At 40.8% G+C, this 24,928-nt stretch overlaps 1 protein-coding gene across 1 annotated transcript in view; it reads left to right on the top strand.

Moving 5' to 3' along the window:
- LOC139562263 (proto-oncogene tyrosine-protein kinase receptor Ret-like) overlaps window positions 1-24,753 on the top strand; it is a 30,753-nt gene extending 6,000 nt beyond the window's left edge. The window contains exons 2-20 of the mRNA XM_071379796.1: window positions 10,865-11,101; window positions 11,566-11,853; window positions 13,641-13,879; window positions 13,976-14,171; window positions 14,374-14,573; window positions 14,859-15,147; window positions 16,426-16,557; window positions 16,750-16,860; window positions 16,998-17,111; window positions 17,341-17,597; window positions 17,755-17,902; window positions 18,665-18,772; window positions 19,127-19,344; window positions 20,834-20,956; window positions 21,120-21,190; window positions 21,611-21,748; window positions 21,996-22,095; window positions 22,540-22,687; window positions 23,805-24,753. Of these exons, the coding sequence (XP_071235897.1) occupies window positions 10,865-11,101; window positions 11,566-11,853; window positions 13,641-13,879; window positions 13,976-14,171; window positions 14,374-14,573; window positions 14,859-15,147; window positions 16,426-16,557; window positions 16,750-16,860; window positions 16,998-17,111; window positions 17,341-17,597; window positions 17,755-17,902; window positions 18,665-18,772; window positions 19,127-19,344; window positions 20,834-20,956; window positions 21,120-21,190; window positions 21,611-21,748; window positions 21,996-22,095; window positions 22,540-22,687; window positions 23,805-23,962 (3,275 nt within the window). The 3' untranslated portion in view covers window positions 23,963-24,753. The remainder of the gene's footprint in view (window positions 1-10,864; window positions 11,102-11,565; window positions 11,854-13,640; window positions 13,880-13,975; window positions 14,172-14,373; window positions 14,574-14,858; window positions 15,148-16,425; window positions 16,558-16,749; window positions 16,861-16,997; window positions 17,112-17,340; window positions 17,598-17,754; window positions 17,903-18,664; window positions 18,773-19,126; window positions 19,345-20,833; window positions 20,957-21,119; window positions 21,191-21,610; window positions 21,749-21,995; window positions 22,096-22,539; window positions 22,688-23,804) is intronic.
- The last annotated feature ends 175 nt before the right edge of the window (window positions 24,754-24,928 follow it).

The raw sequence follows: 24,928 nt of genomic DNA, 5'->3' as shown, positions 1-24,928 counted from the left end.
TTCGGTGGAAGGACAAGGAGACATTGATTGAAATTGTGTCCTCGGGGCATTTAGTGCTCTTTTTTTTCTCACATGGGTCTTGACAAATAATTTCCCAGCGGTCGGCGATGCGTGCTGTGTTTGACCGATCATTTACAACAACGAAGAATACAAAGAATAAGCTGAGCTCTTTTTAAGCCTCTTTCTCCCTTTCTCTTTGACGAGGCAGGGTAGCGATAGATGTAGGAATGGCTCCGCGTTGGGATTGCTTTGGCAGTGGCATTTTGACCCTTTGGACTAATAAGATTTTCGATTTGTTGGATGAATTTAGGGACCCTCTCTTTATGTATAGGGGCATTATGATCACGTAGATTACATGGATAGCATGCCAATTTGATTGAACATGCAAGGCAAGTCTTTTCAAATAGAACACACCCCTTAATATAACATATTAACGGGTATTTTATAGCCTAGTTGTCAAAATCAGTGACCAGGAAGTGCTGTTGCTGTGACCGAGCAAGCATGAAACTTGAGAAGTGGTAAATGAAGAGAAAATCCCAGGAGGAGGCAGCGCAGTTATTGTTTATGGTGTTGAACACAGACAATGCCTATGCGTTGGCTACAATACAGATAATCTATCACTGAAATGTATTTATAAAGCCCTATTTTACATCAGCTGTTGTCACAAAGTGCTTATGCAGTAACCCGTTCGAGGCCGCAAAGAGCAAGCAGAGGCAAATTGGCTAGGAAAAACTCAGAAGGAAGAAACCTACAGGTTACTTTAACATATAAGAACACGTCAAATAATAACAGTATAATAACATAACAGTATATGTTTGGAACTGCCATTGGCCTGATGTTGAGGAAGACATGAAAATAGATCTGCTGCTGCATGACCTGTCCTCTGTTCACTTTCTAATGTCCCAGTCATTCCCAGAGGGATTCGTCAACTGAATTTGTAGTCGCAGCTAGGTTAGCTAACCCCTAAGGAGATGTTATATTAGATTTATTGTTGACTGATTAACATGGGACATGGCATTCGGTTCTTGTAATCTCCGAGGCTAATTGGATTACGTTATGAGGGTAATTGATTATTATGTTACTACATTAGTCTACCTGTGGTTCATCTATGTGCGTCAAGCAAGGAAATTGTTAAAAAGAAAAACATCCCCTTACTCTGACTAACAAAATGTTGAATTCAATTGCAACGCTATCACATAAAAAAAAGCCACAGAAAGCAGTTCCACAACACAATAGCATGACGAATGTTCATTAATTAAATTAGCCCCGTGGACACAAGACATTGCGTCTCAATCCACTATGCAGTAACTCAAATGCCAAACATTCATGGAACCGAAAACATCAGTTTGAGGTTGGCCTATCCTTATCACTAGTATGTTGCTAGATAGCGAGATGAAGCTTGTTAGTGCTTTTTGATGAATGGTCCAAGCTCATCACTAAGCTAAGGACTCTGTAACTGAACACCTCCCTCTGCAACTGGATCCTGGACTTCCTGACGGGCCGCTCCCCGGGTGGTGAGGGTAGGCAACAACACATCCGCCACACTGACCCTCAACACCCTCAGGGGTGCATGCTTAGTCCCCTCCTGTACCCCCTGTTCATCCACGACTGCGTGGCAGCACATGACTCCAACACCATCATTAAGTTTGCAGACGACACTACAGTGGTAGGCCTGATCACCAACGAAGATGAGGCGGCCTATAGGGAGGTCAGAGACAGAGCAGTGTGGTGCCAGGACAACTTCTCCCTTAACGTCAGCAAGACAAATGAGATGATCCTCCAGGACACCTACAGCCCCCGATGTCACAGGAAGGCCAAAAAGATCATCAAGGACAACAACCACCCGAGCCACTGCCTGTTCACCCCCGCTACCATGCAGAAGGCGAGGTCAGTACAGATGCATCAAAGCTGGGACCGAGAGACTGAAAAACAGCTTCTATCTCAAGGCCATCAGACTGATAAATAACCATCACTAGCACATTAGACGCTGCTTCCCTATATACATAGACTTGAAAAAACTGGACACTTTAATAATGTTTACATATTTTGTATTACTCATCTCATATGTATATACTGTATTCTATCCTATTCTACTGTATCTTAGTCTATGCCGCTCTGACATTGCTCGTCCAAATATTTATATATTCTTAATTCCATTCCTTTACTTTAGATTGTGTGTATTGTTAGATATTACTTGTTAGATATTACTGCACTGTTGGAGCTAAAAACACAAGCATTTCGCTACACCCGCAATAACATCTGCTAAACACGTGTATGTGACAAATACAATTTGATTGGATTTGATTGTGGACTACAGGAAACAGAGGTGTGAGTATGCCTCAATTCACATCGACAGGGTTGTAGTGAAACAGGTTAAGAGTTTCAAGTTCCTCGGTGTCCACATCACTAAGGACCTGTCATGATCCAAACACACCAACACAGTCGTAAAGAGGGCACGCCAATGCCTCTTCCCCCTTAGGAAGCTGAAAATATTTAGAATGGACCCTCAGATCCTCAAAAAGTTCTACAGCTGCAGCATTGCAAGCATCTTGACTGGCTGCATCACCGCTTGGTATGGCAACTGCTTGTTATCCGATCGTAAGGCGCTACAGAGGGTAGTGCGTACAGCCCAGTACATCACTGGGGCCAAGCTCCCTGCCATCCAGGACCTATATACCAGGTGGTATTAGAGGAAGGGCCTAAAAATTGTCAAAGACTTCAGCCACCCAAGTCATAGACTGTTCTCGCTGCAACAGTACGGCAAGTCTGGAACCAAAAGGCTCCTGAACAGCTTCTACCCCCAAGCCATTAGACTACTGAACAGTTAATCAAATGGCTACTCGGACAATTTGAATTGACCCCCTTTGTTCTTGTTGCACTGATTCTCTTGCGCGGATTCTATGCACACTCACTGGACTCTACCCACACACTCAATCTTACACACACACTACATCTGCTCACACACAAAACACACACAAACATGCATATTGATGCCACATTAATGCCACACTTTCAAACTCTTTCACAATCTTGACATACGCTGCTGCTACTCTGTTTATTAACTATCCTGATTGCCTAGTCACTTTTAACCCTACCTACATGTACATACTACCTTAATTACCTCAACTGCCTCGTACGGTACTCCTTGTATATAGCCTCGTTATTGTTATGTTATTGTGTTACTATTTCCTTTTTATTTAGCAAAATTGTCTTACTTTTTAACTCTGCATTGTTGGGAAAGGGCTTGTAAGTAAGCATTTCACGGTAAAGTCTACACCTGTTGTATTCAGCACGTGACAAATACAATTGGATTTGATTTGATTAATAATGCAGACAAAAATCTGGACACGACAGTATCATGTAGAAATTCTGTATATTGCCAATGCAAACTAAGAACATTTTAATCAATAATAACTTTCATCAATTGAGTTATTGCTTGATTTGCAGCCTTTTAGTTAATTGGATCTTGTATAGAGTCTTTAGTAATTATTGTCATTACTGTTTAATTTTTGGAAACAGAGTGATCGTGACAGCTTTCAGATTTAGATTGATTTATATTCTCACATGTTGTTTTCTATACCTACTCTGCGTGGAATAAGGGGTTATACACAAGCAGATCGTGTGCGTGATGATTATGACCCATATGACTCTATAACAGACTTTCAGATTCCACAGCTGTAGTTTTTGTTTGGACAAAAATACATAGTAGTATAAGTGAATGAGCCCTACTTTACGTGCTTGGAAATAACTGTGCATGTTTTTCTCTGGCTCATCAGTTAAAACAATGAGCATGAACATGTTGATTAGTATTGCTATTGATTGGCCTGCTGCCATATACTTGACTTTTCCGATGGGTCATTACTGGGGGACAGATGCATTGAATGAATGTTGACCTTGGTAGGAAGGGCATGGGCTTTGCTCTTGTCACAGTCACACAACTCAATGCCCAGACACAAGACCACTACTAGACCCACGTCTTTTCAGACCCGGATTCAAATCGTTTTTGAAATCTTTCAAATACTTTAGCTGTGCTTCAATGACTTTGCCTGGCACTATGGAACCAATAGAATAGTCTCAAAACTGCAAACCCTTCCAATCTGGCACTCCAGGCAGGCTCAAGCAAATGCTCAAAATACTATTTGAACCCGGGTCTGTGTCTATCACTCCTCAGACAGATTAGTAAACAGAGAATTGCTGGGGCTCAGGCTCTTTCTCTAGTGTAGCACATGAGCTCATAGATGGTAAATCTCTCCGGTGATGTGCGTCGTGAGCTAATTGAGTTTCTGTCTTTGTCCTGGCCAGCTGAGAGTCAGAGGACGTCCCCAGGCTGTCTGTTTGTCAAACTGGTCCAATCCTAAACATCCTTCTTATCTGTCACCGGCGGTCTGAGTACGCAGACATGTTTCAAGTTGTTTGTTTATGTCCTGCGACAGATTATTGTTTTTATCTAGGCTTCGGTTAAAGGAGGAGACAAGAAAAACCAATTCATTCATACCTATAGCATGTAATGTTTATTAAGTCAATGTAAAGAAAAAGTGACATGTCACCATAACGATAGCGGCAGCGTAGTGTTCTTTAAAAACCCCTCAAGGAACGATATATCAATTGATGAAAATGGCATTTTTTTTTTAAATCGGAGGGTTTTCTAATGGATAATAATGTTGATACGTAATGCTTTGTGTTCATGGTGTACATTTTATAAGGTGTTTAGTTCTTTGCATTACACGGGGTAACTCACCCCATTCAACGCAAATGTCTGGCACCCACCAGTTTCGGGGGTAATTAGATCGGAGTGTTGGTTTCTAAAAGTCGTACCTTCCCATCGTAAATCCTGGCTATGCCTTTGAGGTGAAATCAATATGTTCAGATTGCATCACGTGTTTGCGGTCATAGTCCTTGCCGTGGTTTGTGAGAGGTCAAAGCAGTGAGCGCGTCTGCTGAAGTGACTGTCTCTAACATTGAATTTCTCAGGTTTTCAATCATCACAGTCCTGAGTCACTCCAGTGTTAAACCTTTAACGGTATCACTGAACAAAGAAACCTATTTGCTCCCAAGCGGGCTTGATGCATTCAATTAATTAGCTTTGATATAAACTGCTTGCTTTTCTGTTGGCTTCCGTCCTGGAAATAAATTGAATTTTAACTGATATAAACCAATTGAGTCGCCAGCATATGGTTCACCCACCATGGCCAACCTCAAGCCACAGTCAGCCACTCACTAGTGAATTCTAATTTCACCTGTTTGTTGTTTGACCGTTGATTCTTGTCAGTCCACATATGCCTCCCTTCACATCTTCTCTGAGTGTACCTCTGTTTCTTATGCCTCTGATTTAGGAGGTAAGGATCAAGCAACTCAATACTTATTTCAGATATTATTTTATGCACAATCAGCTCTTATAGTTTGTCTATTGTCCCTGATACACAATAATGTTGTTCCTTTTTGTAAACATCGCTCAAGCATTTAAGATTAGAATTTTAAGAGGACTCGCTTTGTTTTGGAGTGTTATCTACACAGCACAGGAGGTCGGTAGAGCCTTAATTGATGAGAACGGGCTCGTGGTAATGACTGGAGCGGAATCAGTGGAATGGTATCAAATACATCAACACACATGGTTTCCAGGTGTTTGATGCCATTCCATTTGCTCCGTTCCAGCTATTATTATGAGCCGTTCCAGCCTCCACTGCGACACAGTTATCATGTTCCCCTGTTGCCTTGGATTTCGGGGCAGGGTGACTGTTTTAGTTGTTGGATCTGGAAAAAAAGGGAAATGTCTCCCTCTGATGGTCATTGGATGCTGCTTGGATTTGGACGCTGGATGCTGTAAGAATACGTTGTCACATTTCTTGCTATGCTGTCCATGTGAATACTCTGATTGGTGGAGCTTTTTTCTTAGCACTTGATATACTTTATGGTTATGTTGCTTTACAAAATCTGGCACCTCTTCACTTTCTTAATCCATGTTCAAATTTTGTGGTTTATACCTTTCCGTTTTTTTTTCAAGCAGATCAAGTGTTTTGAATGACTTTTATTTGAATAGATCTTGGTGTTGATTAATGTTCCTCACTTAACTTTGAGATGTGGAGAGAAACCAAAGAATCTAGCCCAATAGCAGAATTTTATGGAGGGAAAATGCTTTTGGCCAGAATTTGGCCAAGATTTTTCAGACAAGTGGACCACTGGTACTTCTATTTGTTTTTCATCTTAGCAAAGCTTTTAATAAAGAGGGTCATAGCTTGGCTGACTGAATTTCCATCCTTCAGGAAGACTGGACACATTTTTTTCCACCAATTTCGACCCCCTGTCATCCAAGCACAGCGAAATTAAATCAATGTCTGAAACCAGAGCCAAGGCCTCAACTGCACCAACAGAAATAGGAAATCTAGTTTCGCTGTCTGCTAATGACATTAGTGTGTTCCCTAAATGGCCGTCCCCACCGACGTTGGACAGGAATACAACAAGGGATATAATTACTGGTCTAACACTCACATCTCAATTTTCCTGTAAAACATGCATACATTAGCCTGCTATTGCACTTTATAGATTAGCCACAACCCCCCCGTCCCCCCGTCCCCGGCCAGCAGGTAATGATTAATTTCTTCCCGGTATCATGTTATCCCCTGCATTTATACTTCCCAAGGTGAAACCAAGGAGGAACGGAAACCACATCCTTATGGACCATGTGAGAAACTCATTACTGCTTACGTGTCATTTGAGCCCTTCTTTTCAATTTCTGTTGACATATGAATAAAATATATGCCAATAAAACGTATATATTGTACAGATACAGTCTCATCATATAGTGTAGTCTCATCATTTGACACGTATGGTGGCATAATTGAAATAGGCCTATCAGGGAAGACATTTCTGATAGTTGATGATACTGTATGTGCTGGCACACCCTCAAGTTAGGCAGTAAAAAAAGTGTAATAGGATTGTGAAATTCACTGACATTGTAGGCATACAAGCTACATTCAGTGGATATGTGTCCCATGGTACAGTCACCTCCAAAATGATTGGCACACTTGATAAAGATGAGGAAAAAAGACAGGGATTTACCCAATAAATTACTGGGAGTTAATATATAGATTGTGCGACTCTCTTCATTTTTATAGATGACAAAAAAGACAGTATAAAATAAATAATACAAATACTGAGATATATTGTCTGCAAATGTTTTTGTTACAAAAATATTATTTTATACTAATACAATTGCTCAGAGAAAGATATTTTGCTTAAGGAGTAATACGTTGTCGCAAAAAGAAACGTATCAAAATGATTGGCACCCCTGATTTCAATACTTTGTGCACCCTAACATTGTGAGGATAACGGCACAGAGCGTTTTTCGATAATGTTTTATGAGATTGGAGAACACATTGGGAGGAATCTTAGACCATTCCTCCATACAGAATCTTTCCAGATCCTTGATATCCTTCGGGGTCTGCGTTTATGGACTGCCCTCTTCAATTCAAACCACATGTTTTCAATGGCAACCTGGACTCAGGGGTCGACGTAACACAGTAAATGTACATTTGATCCGCTCCATTTAGTATGATATGTTACGTTTCACATGATGTGCATTCATTTGTGGATGTCCATCATCCATTTCGCATGATATGTTACGTCCTCCAATTCGTATTATATGCTATGAATTGCTAATATGTATGATACATTACGAATTCAAATTTGTTGTGGCTAATAGTGATGGGAAGTTCATGTCTTTTCTGATATTTTCGACTCGTTCAGTCAAGAGAATGAATCTTTCTACTAATTTCGTTCATTTGAGTCAGTCATGCCCAGAGCGTGAAGGACCCCCTACTGACAGGCATTGATAGGATGGTCACAGCCACACGTTCAGTGGTTGGATAGAACACATTATATATTTTAGATAGAAGCAATAGCAATGTGAAGTGACATCAATCCATATATACAGAGTATTTCATTTAGATTTTCTTTTAACCTTTATTTAAGAGCACAAGAGTACAAGTAGAGTACAAGTACAACCCTTTTCATAAAAACCTTTTAAGATGGTAAGAAAGTAAACATTCACTTATTCATATTTCGTTAAAGAATTCTTGGATTACAAATAAGTCACTTGCTAGCAATGGCTAGCGTTACATTACAGTGCGCTGGCTGACAGTCATAGTTAGCTCGTCATTGACATGGCTAGCTAAGCCATCAAACACTTGGTTAACTTGCCAAAATAGGCTTTATATACATTAACGGCAACATAAATATATACATAGTCACATTCGCTAACGACTTCGGAATATATGAAGCAGTTTTCAAAAGACACTTTTGTCTGTTATAAACCGTTTTTTATATACAGAGGAAGGGAGACATGAACCTGCACTCAGAATGTCTCTCTCAGACTGAAGGGCAGGAGGACTAACTCTTTAAATAGGGGAGACGTACTCAAAATCCACTAGTTGTTCTTTCGAGGAAAATAATGTAAAAAGGTAAGTATAAAGAAAGCTTTAGCATTTTAGCTAATAGCAACTTTCAAGTCAAGTTGAAACTTAATAGTTGCAAATTAGCTAAAATACTAAAGTTGTCTATTATGTGATTCAAACACGCAAACTTTGGGTTGCTAGATGCTCGTGTTATACGCCCAACTATCCTCCCTGATCAATCTCCCTACTTTTGTTTTTGTCTTAAGTAACCTACTGTCCTATGTAACCAAAACAAAACATAATATATAATACAAATTGGAGGGGCAAAAATGAACGTTTACTATGTTACATGTGGATTTTGCGGCCAGGCTGTCAATGGGGTTCAAGTCCGGAGACATTGCCATTGCGAAATGTAAATTTTGTGGTCAATTTACAATTTCTTTGTGGATTTTGTTGTGTGCTTGGGGTCATTGTTTTGCTGGAAGATCCACTTTTCAAGTTTCATCCTCATGGCAGAGGCAACCAGGTTTTTGGTTAAAATGTCCTGGTACTTGGTGGAGTTCATGATGACGTTGAACATAGCAAGGGCCCGAGGACCAGCGGTAGCAAAACAGCCCCAGAACATCATAGATCCACCAGCATATTCTAAAGTAGTTAGTTACAAGGTTATTTCTGCATATGCACCCTTCTTTTGATGCCAATCCCACTGCTGGTTTGCATGGCCAAAGACCTCTATTTTCCATCTCATCTGACCATAGCACCCGGTTCCAATTCAAGTGCTAATGCCATTCAGCAAACTCCAGGCATTTACATTTGTTAGTTGCTGACAATAAAAGCTTTTTTCTGGGAAACCTCCCAAAGAGCCTATTGGCATGGAGGTTGGCATCTAATTGTAGATTTGGAGACTTTGTGAACCCAAGATGCCACCAATTCTCTAACTGTGGCCCTTGGATTTTTCTTTACCTCACAAACCTTCTTCCTCACTGGGACAAGATACACTTGCGTCCTCTACCACACAAGTGTATCACTGTTTCAGTGGTTTTAAACTTTTGAGATATTGCCCTAATATTGGTAAGTGGCATACATTTTTAACCATTGCCTGATTTATGAAGGTCAACAACCATTTGTTTCTTTACGTTAGTGATGGATGGATGACAAATGGATTTTATATGCGTGTTACCTCATTTTCATGGCCGGGTTACCAAACAAGCATGCAGGTCAAGTGCCCTGGAGCCCCCAACCCCCCAAAAAATAATCACACAAAATTACACATACGTATTTTCCTATTTTTGGGGGGGTGGGGGCCCTCCAGATAGTATATGAACATGCCATAAGCAATGGCAAAATTAGTAGAATTGCAGGAAATTAGCTTTAAAGCTGTTACATTTTCTCTCGACTTCATGGCAAAATGTGTAGAATAGCAGGAAATTAGCTTTAAAACTGCAACATTTTCTCTCATCCTCATGGCAAAATGTAACGAGTAGCATACGATGAGCAGCAAATGTTTCTCTCTGCCCCAATTTTGACACCTATCTTTTTGATAATAGTTTGTATTACTTGTTAAATAAAATCTCTTTCTTTGAGCAATTGTATTAGTATACATTTCTTTTGGAGCATACATTATAGCTCAGTATTTAAATAATTTATTTTATACAGTCTTTTTTGCTTATCATTACCAAGGGTGCCAATCATTTTAGAGGTGACATGTATATTAGCAGTAGCATATTACAATGAGCATATGACATCAGGGATCGTGGTACCTATAATTCAACCCAACTAAAATGAAACATGATCCTGAAAAAAACAAAACTGTTAAGTTAAAGATCTTGGCTGCATTTGGCAACGAATCTCCCTGTCTGTTTTTGGCAACAGTACTTACTTTTTTTCTCTCTTCAATCGAACAGCGTCTCAGTTACTTGCTACAGTACTGGGAATGTCAAAGACTGTGTCTTGATATTTCAGAGTGCATTGTGGTTATTCAGACTACATTCCCAGGTATGTAAATAGTATCCGGGTGGTTTGGGGATTCCATGTGTTACGAAAGCAGCTAGCCAACCGTGAAAAAGAGTCTACTCTCGCTATGTCTAGGGGTTCTTGGCCTGTCTAGCTGATCTCGACTCTATAACATGTCTGCGTTTAACGTGAAAGTATGAGAAAGCTAACATGCATGTGCCTAGGAAGAAAGTGTACTCACCAGGGTCCCGGATGAGCTCTGTCCTGACTCTGTAGTTGTCCAGCCCAAGCAGTTAATAAATGTTCAGTTGTCGGTGACAAAAACAATAAGTAAAGCCATCACAAAAAGGTATTCAAACAAACGCAGAAAGACCTTGTCAAGCCTTACTGGCACTCTCAGCACCTGCCCCAGTTGCTGCTGCCCCCTAGAGATGGGATGTGGAAGTGTGCTGTCTACCTGTGCGCCTAACCTCTAACTACCTCCGTTCCTAACACAAGGCCTTTCTTTCTATTTTTTGCAGGGTCAGTTGGGCTCTACTTCCCCCAGAATCAGTACAAGGAGACTGTGTACGTCGGGCAGTCTGCAGGGACACCCGTGCTCCAGGTCCACGCCATGGTGGAGAGCGACTCTCAACGGCCCCACTTCTACCTGTGCTACCTGAGGCCTCCAACCTATGCCCCGTGGTTCCACCTGGATGAGACCACAGGGATACTCTCCATGAATAAGACCCTGGAGTGGAGCGACTTTGACTCTGCATGTGAGTTTAATAGAGACAGAAGGTTGTGCACACGTATTGTTTTCCCATTGTTTATGGAATATGTTATGAAGTTGACCGTTCAATCTATTTACTTTGATATAGCAATTTTCAATTGTCCATTGAACACAGCACTCCAATATATTTCCAATATACAGTTATATTTTACATTGTAAAATGTGTGAGGGGAATTTATTCAAGTTTTCTCAGCTTTCACGCTTTGTGCGTACTAATAACGTTGAGCTTCAAGGTGATACATCATGTTCAGGGATCTGCTTCCAGAATCTGGTTCTGACCATTGGTTCTAACGATGAACTTAGCATCAAGATGCTTTTGGGAAACCGGAGCCCAGGATAGTAATGTAATTGCATAGAAGCCCAGAAAGTGCCCAGTCATCAAGAAATAAATGCACTGGGGAAGATTTAAATGGGGCACTGTGTTACTCTTTTGGTTCTCTTGCTGATCAGACAAGTTTTGGAAGCTGCCGCTGAGTGTCATTGCTGCGACCAGACCATTGAAGAAGTTCCTCTGTGGCCTCAGCCACCCCACCGTACAAGTCAGCCTGACCTTCATCAATGACACGGCGCCACCGTGTGGCCAGACCAGACCAGAGCTGAAGAAACTGTGCTTCCCCGACAAAGACCTGAGCTCCCACATTAAGGAGAACAGGTTCCCCGGGGCCCTCCGCCAGCTCAGACAGCTCACCAGGCTTAACGTCTGCCCCAACTACACCATCTCCTACAGTGTAGAATCCGGTGAGGCTTGCTACACTCGCCTTCACCCACACTGTCTCTGTGCATTAAAGCAGTCTGTGAGGAACATCAAACACTTTGCAGGTCTCTACACTGGCATACCACACACCCCCGCAGCCCCCCCCCCCCTGGAGGTTGCCTCCATAGAATTAGGAACTAGAATACTAGAATGGACATGAACCTTCTTATGATGGTCTAAAGGGCAGCCATTTTGTTCAGGGAGTTGGTCAACCATGTTTTGACAGTGCTGTGATAAGATATTGTGTAAAATAATGAATTTGAAGTATTTATCAGCACTGTATGTTTGTCAGCTAGCTAACCAGCCAGTTTTAGAAGAATGATTCCATAACTGTTTCTAATTAACTGCCAATATGCCAACATTCCATTCAAACAATTAAGTCGATCTACAACTATACACTAGCTGAAATCAGTTGATGATAGGACGTAGACAAGTTGTAAATGCAACAAGTACTGATATTGTATCATGTAAAGAAAACAAAAAAGTATTGGGACTGTGACACATTTTTTGCAATTTTGGCTCTGTACTCCTGCACTTTGGATTTGAAATGATACAATCACTATGAGGTTAAAGTGCATACTGTCCGCTTTAATTTGAGGATATTTCCATTATATCGGGTGAACCATTTAGAAATTACAGCACTTTTGTGTATATAGTCCCCCCATTTTAGGAGAAGAAAGTATTGGGACAAAATCACTTATATGTGTGTTAAAAAGTAGTCAAAAGTTTAGTATTTGGTCCCATATTCTTAGCATGCAATGCAAACTTGTTGGATGCATTTGCTGTTAGTTTTGGCTGTGTTTCAGATTATTTGTGTCCAATAGAAATGAATGGTAAATAATGTATTGTGTCATTCCGAAGTCACATTTATTGTAAATAAGACTAGAATATGCTTCTAAACACTTTTACATCAATGTAGATGCTACCATGACTACGGACAAATGCCTAGCTATCAATTTCTCGCATGGAATAGCCTTCATTTCTCAGAACAAGAATAGGCTGACAAGTTTCAGAATAAAGTTATTTGTTTCTAGCCATTTTGAGCCTGTAATCGAACCCACAAATGCTGATGCTCCAGATCCTCAACAAGTCTGAAAGACAGTTTTATTGCTTCTTTAATCAGAACAGTTTTCAGCTGTGCTAACATAATTGCAAAAGGGTTTTCTAATATCAATTAGCCTTTTAAAATTATAAACTTGGATTAGCTAACACAACATGCCATTGGAACACAGGAGGGATGGTTGCTGATTATGGGCCTCTGTACACCTACGTAGGTATTCCATTCAAAATCAGCCATTTCCAGCCACAATAGTCATTTACAACATTAACAATGTCTGCCCCACGTTCCCACTCTTATAGAAAGCATGATATTAACTTCAATCTCTTTTTTATATTTTCTTTAAACAATAAACGACCATGGCTACAGAGATACTATGTGCACTTACTCAAAACAATATCCCATAAAACACAGGTGGAAAAAATGCTACTATAATATGATCCCCAATTAGAGACAACGATAGCCAGCTGCCTCTAATTGGGAATCATACCAAGCACCAACAAAGAAAAACTAAACTAGAACCCCACATAGAAAATAATAACTAGAAAACCCCCCAGTCACGCCCTGACCTACTATACCATAGAAAAACAAAGGCACTCTATGGTCAGGGCGTGACAGTTCCAGTAGCTGGGTGAATGTGAAACTACAAAGTCTGGCATCATGAGACTAACATGACATGTTCGCATCTCCTCTTCATGTTCCGTTCGGCTCTAGATGTTCCAGCCCCATTCGCTGTGACTGACAACACCACTGAGTTGGTAGTGACTGCCCCATTGGACCGCGAGGAGAGGGAGACATACAGTCCCATGCTGATCTGCACAGTGCAGACTGACACGATGATAGACACCTTTTTTGTTACACTGCATATCAACGTCTACGACGAGGACGACAATGCACCTTATGTCAGTGGAACAGGCACAGAGGACGTGGTGCTGGAATTTGATCGCAAGCAGGTGACTTTACTTTACTTTACTACCAATACTGTATATCAGTTCATTGCTATACATGTATCATTGATACCACTCTTGTTCTTGTTGTGTGTTTCTCAGGGAAGTTCTTTTGGCAACTTGGTTGTCTATGATAGAGACACAACACCCAGGTATCCCAAATCCCAGAGTCAGAACAGATTTGTCGGAAATGTGATGACCAATGACTCATGGATAGATGAAATGTTCGCCATAGAGTACTCTTTCAAAGAAGAGAAGGCCATTTTTGGCAACGTCCGAGGCACTGTTCATGAGTTCCGTGAGTAGTCCAGATGAGTTCCACGACCACTCGAAAGACTGGTTTCCCAGACACAGAGTAAGGCTTGTCGCTTTTCAGTCCAGGACTACACTTAATATGTGTCCGGGAATCCAGCCTGTTAATGTGACAAACTTCTACTAAATCTTTTGATCGGTTCATTAAATAAACAGCCACCCCCCTCTTCCCTTTGTGTGGCATGTAGGGCTTGCACTGAAGAAGAATTTGTCTGTAACCGAGAATAGGACCTTCCAGCTGGATTACCTGGTCAATGACACTACATACCCCCGTCCAGAGGGAACTGTGATGCTGCACTACAATATCACCATCTTACCTGTCCCCATCCACTTCACCAATGTGACGTACCTCTTCGGCCTAACACGTAGAGCTAATGTCTACTCCCAGGTACCTATCGAGTTCACATACAGCCCTCTTTGCTTGAGAAGAGGGATACTACTTATGAAATGCTTATGAAGCAGACAACTCTTGTAAGATAATAGTATTCCGCTGTTCAAGAGTAATGCAATGAAATGCCATTAAAGCAGTCTGTGAGGTTACTTGGTTGATATTTCAGAGGTTAGCTCATCGTGGACCTATTTTTCCCCCAGTAGGCTAAATGTAAGATCATGTGTCAATCTGATTAGAACTGTAGCATTTTCCCTGTATGATTTCTGTTCCTTCTCTTTTCAGGTCGGTAGGATTTGTGTGGACAACAGCCTGAAGTTCCAGGGCATCAATGTCACATACCGGCTAGCAGTAGCAGAGAAGACAGAGAATGTGTCCGACGACGTACAGTCATGCTACGCTGCGATTAGCATTGCACAGAGCCTCAAGGACATGGTGGGGGTGCTATATGTGAACGACACAGAGGCGCTTCGCAGGCCAGAGTGCCAGGACCTGCAGTATGTGGTTATTGCTCAAGAGCAACAGAATCTGCTGCAGGCTAGCACTCAGATCCTCATTGTGCTCGATAGCGATAGTAAGTACTCTCCTGAGATAATAAGTTCATCCCCAGCAATACCCCAGACTGATGCTGATTTGGTCACAGTGATTACCAATGAATGGGGTGTATGGCATTCATATTTGGAAGTCATCAGTTCAGTTATTTTTCAAGGCCTCATTGTTAGAGACCTTAGTACTAGTGTAGTAGAGACCTGTCAAATTATGTTAACTCTATCCATGTCCAAGACTCTATCCATAGCTTTGTCCGTGTCCAAGACTCTATCCATAGCTTTGTCCGTGTCCAAGACTCTATCCATAGCTTTGTCCGTGTCCAAGACTCTACGCTATGTTTGGACTGTTGTTCATGTTTTGCTGTGGTCTGGAGTACTGTGGAATATATTGCTTTCTTGTTCTGGACACTTCTCCCAGTCATGGTTAGGGTTGGAACTGCCTCTCTGGGTGTTCTGATGCTTCTAGCTTGGAGTTGTATGCTCATGATAACATAGCTACAGTATTTCACCTTTTCATGTGTATATTATTGCTTACTAGGTGTGTCCAATTTGGTAACCACTCCCTCTTCTAATTAGGGCTAATTGGAAAAGCCTTTCAAAAGAGGACATTGTATTCTCCTTTTTCTGTACTCCCTGACGAAGGCCATGCAGCCGAAACGCGTCGGTTTTTAAACAACTTTGTTTCTATTGAACATGCCATACTAATAAAGGCATTTTAATTAATTATATGAAGAGTGCCTTGGTCCTCCTTTCTTTTTGATGACCAATTTACACCTTTTACCAAAGAGCACCTTCTATCTACCAAAATATACTATAGTGTACCTTAGTAGCGCTTCCCTTCCTCCTCTTTCTACTCTATCCATAGCTTTGTCCGTGTCCAAGACTCTATCCATAGCTTTGTCCGTGTCCAAGACTCTATCCATAGCTTTGTCCGTGTCCAAGACTCTATCCATAGCTTTGTCCGTGTCCAAGACTCTATCCATAGCTTTGTCCGTGTCCAAGACTCTATCCATAGCTTTGTCCGTGTCCAAGACTCTATCCATAGCTTTGTCCGTGTCCAAGACTCTATCCATAGCTTTGTCCGTGTCCAAGACTCTATCCATAGCTTTGTCCATGTCCAAGACGCTATCCATAGCTTTGTCCGTGTCCAAGACTCTATCCATAGCTTTGTCCGTGTCCAAGACTCTATCCATAGCTTTGTCCGTGTCCAAGACTCTTGTGATCTTGCTTGACAATCGCATAATAGCGAGGCATACCGTGAACATGCGTTTTGTCTTCATAAAGTTTGTGTTTGTGTTGTGTAGTTGATAAGCAGGGCCTAGAGGACCAGCGGTTCCTCTCCTGTGCAAAGGGAAGACAGCGTGGGGATTGTGAGAACATCAGAGGCCTGGGGGCAACCACAGGGAGGTGCCAATGGAGACAGGGCTCTGCAAAAGGTACCCACACTGTCATTGACCAGATTACCTGTCATTGACCAGATTACCTGTCATTGACCAGGTAATCCAGCTGGAAGGTCCTATTCTCGGTTACAGACAAATTCTTCTTCAGTGCAAGCCCTATATGCCACATATAGGGGTATTTAATGGAAACAGGAAATTATGCTATTATATTTTTCCTTTATCTTTCAGGAATATCAGAAAGTTATTCCACCTGCTCCCCTGACCTCCGCACGTGCCCTGATGGCTTTTGTGATGCAGTTGAAAGCAAAGACGCATCAATTTGTCCTCAGGATTGTACACGTGAGAAATGTCCTAAATCTTTTACGGCCATTTATATTTGGCTACCTTATTGACGTTCTTTATTTTTTGACGGTATTTCAAGAGGAATTTTTTTAATTGTTGAATTCAATAGATTTACATGTGTTTCCGTCTCTCAGTTGAACCCGTTATAGGTGGTCATGAGAAGGGCATCATGTCTGGCATTAGAGCCGGCCATGGAACCTGCTACTGCTACTCTGAAAAATGCTTCTGTGAGAAGGATGATGTAGAGGGTGAGTTGTTTCATTTCAAATCCTTTTTGTTCTACGTGTACTGACCCATATACCCCCCCCCCCCACACACACACATAGGTAACGAAACAATATTCCAAATGGAGATGTTTCAGGATATGATACTGTATGTCAATCAAAGGTGAAATTACACTTTGCCCTTTGTTGTCAAAGGATGGTTTCCATCGTGTTTTTTGTTGACCACTGACTCCTTCTGCCCTGTCTGATGCAGAGGCCATGTGTGACGAGGTCTGCAAGACCATCATTGCCACCGCCGTGCTGCTCTCATTCATCGTCTCCATCCTCCTGTCCTCCTACTTCATCCATCGCTACCACAAGAACTCCCCCAAGCCGCCCATCACCTCGGCTGAGATGACCTTCCGGCGGCCCGCACAATCCTACCCAATCAGCTACTCCGCTAACAACATGCGCCGCGGCTCGTTGGACTCCATGGAGAACCAAGTAGCCATTGACACCTTCAAAATACCTGTAAGGCCTTTCCTGAAAATGTTTGGGAAGTTTCCGGAATTTTGCAAACCTTGCTATACTAAATTGCCTTTTGAATGATCATGAGACCTGCAAATATATGTTGTATTAATAGAGTCGTTTTTTTTTTTTTAAATGTGTTGCTTAATTGTTTTAACAGGAGGATCCCAAATGGGAATTTCCACGCAAAAACCTGGTGCTGGGCAAAACGTTAGGAGAAGGGGAGTTTGGGAAGGTTGTTAAGGCGACTGCATTCCGGCTGAAAGGAAAGGCTGGTTACACCACAGTAGCTGTGAAAATGCTTAAAGGTAAGACTAACCCGGACAAAGGGCAGAAAATAGGAACAGTTATTGTAAGACTCATGCAGTGAGTGAGTCCCTAGGTGTCTGTATACTGAATATACAGTGGAAGCAGATTTTTATGATGTGACTTTTGGCCAGCCCATGATAGATATAAGGTGCAGGCAGTTCTGCCACCCTAGGCGAGACAAAATAAAATGCCCCCTCGTATCCTCGCAAGGTAGAATAGTAGCCTATAGTATACAGTGTCAGCTCGCAATTCATTTTCAGGAATGCCCATCCACAGAGGTGCAACTTTGGTTTTAGAAGTGGGGGAGACATGATTATTATTTATATTTTTTTATCCGGTATGAGAAATACTCCAAACAGCCTACCCAACCGCTCGGAGGTGTACGCATGGTCCTAAAGCACACCGTCGCCTCGTTTTGTATCACATTCCAATGTGATAAAACTGGGGGGGACATAAATGCAATTTCAGAATGTGGGGGGGACATGTCCCCTCCCATCCCCATTGAAAGTTGCGCCCTTGCCCATCCATATGGTACAGTTTGTCAGTCCTGATTCCTGACTAAGACCTAAAACAGATCACTTTGGCTACTCAAGCTCTGAATATAAGCTACCCAAGATTATTAAATCCCGCAAGTTTATTAAATACCGCCCTCGTCGGTATGTCCCCCTAGGCGGCCACCTAATCCTACCTAGTGGGCAGGCCTATAAGGTGATGTATTTTATGAAAGCATTTCATGAATCTCTCTTTTATTTTTGCAACAGACCACGCCTCACATAGTGAACTGCGGGACCTCCTGTCAGAATTCACCTTACTGAAGCAAGTCAACCATCCACACGTCATCAAGATGTATGGAGCCTGCAGCCAGGATGGTACGGCTTCATACCGATCCACTCCGAGCAACATTTGAGGGCATCAATGTTGTTGATTGACTGTCCCTTCAACAATGGAGATGTGTGATACATGAGAATCTTGTCTTCAGAGCTTGTCCTTTATGGTAGCAGTGCCTCAGATACCCTGTCTGATCAAATTATGCTCAAAGTCATCATGAGATTGCGGTATAATAAATTGTGGACCCACTTGATCATATTAATGAAAACATGATGTCCTTGCAATGCTTAACCTTCCGGTGTTATACCTGGTATATGTGATGCATATTTCATTCAATCCTGACAGATACTGTAAGCCTAAGTGTGTGTTCTGAAGTGTTGTGTCTTTCCATCTAGGTCCAATGTATCTGATTGTAGAATATGCCAAATATGGGTCACTGCGCAACTTCCTGCGTGAGAGCCGAAAGGTGGGACCCAGCTACATGTCAGGCAACGATGCCAACCGCAACTCGAGCTACCTGGAGAATCCAGATGAGAGGGCACTCACCATGGGCGACCTGATCTCCTTCACCTGGCAGATCTCCAGGGGCATGCAGTACCTGGCTGAAATGAAGGTGCCTGTCTAGCAATTACCACTTTCAAAATATTCACCATGTGGCAAATCTTAAGTCAAATTTCACTCAGTCTCCCATTGACTTCAATGCATGACTCAGTGAAAATTTGACTGAAGTGGAAGTAAGAATTTGCCTTTATTATACAGTCACCTCCAAAATTATTGGCACCCTTGATAAATACTGTATGAGCCAAAAAGACTGTATAAAGTAAATAATACAAATACTAAACTATATTGTATGCTCTAAAAACGTAAATATTTATACTAATACAATTGTTGAGAGAAAGATTTTGTTTTACAAGTAAAAATTGTTTATCTCAAAATTATAGGTGTCAAAATTATTGGCACCCCTAAAGATTCTGATCTATAAAATCAAACAAAATTATACCCCTCTCACCATTAACAATTTCAAGGGAGAATAGCATGTCTTGGAGGTATGATCATTGTGCCTCTGTAACTTTCTCACTCATCATTATTCACGATTCATTTAGGATTATCTGTAATCATGGTAGCATCCACATTTATGTAGAAGTGTTTCGAAACATTTCATTCTTATATACAATTAAAGTGACTCCAAAATGACACAATACATGATTTACCATTCATTTCTATTGGACGCAAAATAATCCAACACAACTAACACAAACTGCTTGATGTAGTCAATGCGCGCTAGGAATATGGGACCAAATATTACATTTTGTTTGATTTTATTGATAAGAATCTTCCCAGCTAACAACAAATGTTCACACAACTTTAGAGAACGTTCCCTTAAGAGTGTCATTAGGTCATTAACCCTTTACACTAGTAGGAATAGGTTTATATGGATAGGGCTACATTTGAATGTTTCTATGAAATGCATAAGCATAGTAGCAATTGAAAGGGAACAGTTGGGAGATTATGGAGAAATTATTAGACCAAAGTTGAGGACACAGCAGTTCACCTAACGTAAGACTAAATCCAAACATTACACTGATTTTATGTGCATTTCACATTTACTGTACTTTTCACCGCGTTTGTTGATAACGAAATCTGAAAATACAATGTAGAAAATAGTTTAAAAAAAGAAAGACCCTTGAATGAGTAGGTGTGTCCAAACTTTTGACTGGTACTGTACATGATTACATTGTGCATTTTCATTTATACAGCCATTATTATCTTGGTTCATGGCATTCGGATCTTCCTGTTTTGGGTTTGTTCTTTGTTCTGGGTAAAGTTCTGGTTATTGTTCTCCTAACTAATGCCAAAACATGCTAAAGATCAAATAAATATTACTTGTTAAACAAAATCCTTTTCTCTAATCAATTGCATTAGTATAAAGTAATATACATTTCACATTTTTTGGAGCATATAAATTGCTCAGTATTTTTTGGGGGGTCAATTAATCAAGGATACCAACATTTTATGAATTCCATGCTAAACCTAGCTCGATATCAATGTGACTCCATATTGTGTAAAGAAAGGAGCTTGAATTGATTTTTGTCCTCCAATAGCTTGTTCACAGGGACCTCGCTGCAAGAAATGTCCTAGTTGCAGAGGGCCGTAAGATGAAGATTTCAGACTTTGGTTTGTCCCGGGACGTGTATGAGGAAGACTCATATGTGAAGAGGAGCAAGGTAGGGAACCCAAATGTCAAATACCCAAGTACTTATAAAAATGACAAAATTGTATTGTTTTCTGAAATGGTCAATTAGTTTGTTATCGATTGTAATAAGGATTTCTTTCACAGAACTGAGATCACAATGTCCATTCTCTTATTTTTTTGGCCTCTCTTTTCAGGGTCGAATCCCAGTGAAATGGATGGCAATAGAATCCTTGTTTGATCACATTTACACAACACAAAGTGACGTGTGAGTACCTTGCGCAAACAACTTAAAACACCTGTGATACATATCCATAACCAACAATGTTTGCATGATCAAAAAAACATACTAAATTGCACAACTGAATGCATTCGACCGAAATGTGTCTTCCACATTTAACCCAAACCCTCTGAATCAGAGAGGTGCTGGGGGCTGCCTTAATTAACATCATTGGCACCCAGCGAGCAGTTGTTGGGGGTTAACTGCCTTGCTCAACGGCAGAGTGGAAGATTTATCCACCTTGCCAGCTCAGTGACTCGAACCAGCTACCTTTCAGTTACTGGCCCAATGCCCTTAACCGCTAGGCTACCTACCGCCTCGGATAAGCTATACAGCAAACAGAGTCACTGTTTCATCCATGCATTAGGCTGTGGTGCTATTAATGCGGTGTCCTCTGTCTCCTGCCAGCTGGTCCTTTGGTGTGCTGTTGTGGGAGATTGTGACACTGGGTGGAAACCCGTACCCAGGCATCGCCCCTGAACGCCTATTTAACCTCCTCAAGACTGGCTACAGGATGGAGAAACCAGAGAACTGTACTGAGGAAATGTACGTTTGCCACTTTACTTTACCTCAGCATCATTGTAACCACAGTAAAACTCACTGTTACTCTATTACACTGTGATGGTAATGACATCCATGACATGACAAACCAGCAGCAAACCCACACTTATTCATTCTAATGATCTATTGTAAATTGTAGGTGAACCATCCCATTTGTTTATTTTCACGGTGAATCGTGTGTTACGTTTTGTTGCTTCTGACCATTACGTGTTGTATGAATGTGTTTCTGCAGGTATAATCTGATGCTTCGATGCTGGAAACAGGAGTCAAACAAAAGGCCCATATTCATAGACATCAGCAAAGAACTGGAGAAGATGATGGTGAAAAACCGGGTAGGATCAAGCAAAACAACCAACACTCATTCTCTGTCTAATGTGGTCGTTACACTGTTCACTGGTAGTTACAGTACGCGATGTCATAAATGGAGTAAACCGCAAATGGCCATCCCCAAAATATGGCCCTGGGCAACATTTGCAAAACGTTATATATATAATTACAGTAGATGGCAGTTAGTCTTGTGTTGAGGCAAAATATAGTGCAATTTTTAGGATGCCAAATACAGTGCAAAAATGTGATTAATATGTTTAGGATTTGAAACAGAGTACTTTGAATACTTTTTATCTCACAAAAAAGTAGGAAATGTATTGTTCTAATATATTTGGTTATGGTCATAAATGCATAGTAGGATATGACTGTATTATGACTGTATTGGAAGTATGCTCCACCTTCCTGTCGTTAGTGATTAGCCTAATCAGGTGTTCCTCTCCTGTTATCAGGATTACCTGGACCTGGCAGCGTCTACGCCAGCCGACACCCTACTGTACGACGACGCCCTCTCCGAAGAGGACACGCCCCTAGTGGACAGCAATAATGCCCCTCTCCCTCGAACCATTCCCTCCACATGGATTGAAAACAAGCTCTATGGTAGAATTTCCCATGCATTTACTCGATTTTAGAGACAGGACACATAAGCTCTGTTTTTTGACATGCTGTGATTGGCTTCCTGTAGTGTGTGACTGTGATCTAGGCATACTTCATAAAAAAAAGTCTCCCATTTCTTAGGAAATGAGAGTCAGTGGAAAAGGAGAATCTTGTGTCTGATGATCACTATTTGGACCTGCTTCTGGTGTACATTCAACCTGACCAAATTGACACATCTGTAAATAGTGAACATTTCCATAATTCCCTTATATGACATATTGTAATCCACATTCAATCCTACGTATTGATATTATATTAGGAAACGTACATTTTGGACGACATAAACATTTTCAAAACACATTCCAACACCCCCAATTTTCTATTAATTTGGAAAATACTGTTCAAATACAGTTTAACATTTGAAACAAGGCCTTGCTGAATCAATCATTATGTATTACCTTTGGATTCCAGACTGTCTTAAGTTATCTGAATTGTTTGTGTGTATATAGGCTACCTATTAAGCATAATGTAAGCGTACAGTAAGTCTTTTGAAATAAACTTTTGGCTAACATTGATAAACAATACTTTGTAAAAGTATTTTCATAAGAAATTCCCAAACAAATCCCATAGATCCTAAGCACTTCCAGTTGATAGTTCATAAAAGTATTTAGCAATAAGATGGCTGCCAGTGACTTAGTTACCATGAACAAACAGTGACTTGGTGACCGTGGTGTCCTGTTACAATGATGCAATTCTTGCATCTGCTTTATATTGACAACAGTTATCAATGGTGCATGAGCCAAGGATAACATTTAGAGATCATGACATACATTACCAATAATGTAACGATAATTGTTGTTATTTTTCTTTGAATCTTATTTAATCAATCCAGTATATATTTCTCGGTTAAACTATACAGGAACTATGGACACCGTTATTGTCTGTGAAGTGATTTCTGCAAGGATTCTAAATGTATAGCCTTCTCGTGTTCCTATGTCAAACAATCGTCTATAATTCACTTCTGAGAAATGTATTCTGTCCAAAATTTGAGGGAGCCTTACTGTCTGCACTCTACTTTTCCTTTACTCAGTGCAGAAAAATGATATGTTCTCGTTTTTAGGCATGTCATACCCGAACTGGCCTGAGAAGAGCCCGGTACTGCTCAACAGACTTGATGCCACTAACCCAGTCTTTACAAGATATGCCAATGATAGTGTTTATGCAAACTGGATGGCTTTGCCTTCACCCGCAAAAATTGTGGACAAGCTTGATAGTTAAAAGCAAAAAAACATTGTAGAAAATAAAGATTCCTAATTGGGTAGATGTGTATATTTATATAAAACTGTACATATACAATCTAAAGTTGGTGCCCATTTATTTCTGTTGCACGGGTATTCCAAGTTAAAACAGGGGGATTTCAAAAGTGCATTTGCTGAAAAATGGCTGGAATTGCATAGACCGTGTATCAAGCAGCTCTTCGGTATGTTAATCATTACCTCAAAGTCATGTTGGCCAAGTATCATTGCATGACCGTGTACCAGGTTGTATGTCAATGTTAATGTCTTTCAAGTGCCTGTGCTGCTTCTACGATAGCCTCCAATTAGTAGTGTACGACTGTGAAGATGTTGTTTCCAGACCAGAAATGAAAGGGGACTTCTTTACCATTACCTGTCCTATATTGTAGACCTGTGAGGTTAAGATGGACAAAGAGTGGACACTGAGTTCATTCAGAAAAACTGTAAAGTTTCTACTTCATATTTGAAATGTAAAAGCCACTTTTGTCTTTCCTCTTTAATAGAATATGGGCATGTTCGGTGTCAAAGCTGCAGCTCACCATTTGATTCCTCGTAATGGTAATCTTTGTGCAACAATTAGCTCGGATTTTGAAAACAAATGAGTGTCATCAATTGTTATTTTATCATTATGTGATTATGTTGCAATCAATAAAAGTTCAAATATGTGCGATCTATTTATATGCTAGGCTCCCTCTTCTCTCTTTCTTTCATCAGATGTAATAATGTAAAAAATAATGGAAGCTTACATTGTGAATAAAACCTTATTTATCTGAAGCAGTCAGAAAACATGACTTTCTTTCCGGTAAGACATGCTTGGTAGAATTAGATTACCTTATTATTTAATACAAAATATTTTGTGTGAGTCTGTTACTCTTTAAGATTGGTTTGATGTGGTTTTAGTTTTCATTGGAGGAGGGCAGGAAGGGAAGTTCTAGTCTAACATAAACAT

This window comes from Salvelinus alpinus, chromosome 32 (genome assembly GCF_045679555.1).
Source record: "Salvelinus alpinus chromosome 32, SLU_Salpinus.1, whole genome shotgun sequence".
Lineage (NCBI taxonomy): Eukaryota > Metazoa > Chordata > Actinopteri > Salmoniformes > Salmonidae > Salvelinus > Salvelinus alpinus.
Note: the sequence above shows the minus strand (reverse complement) of the source record. Positions and strands in the feature narration are given on the sequence as shown.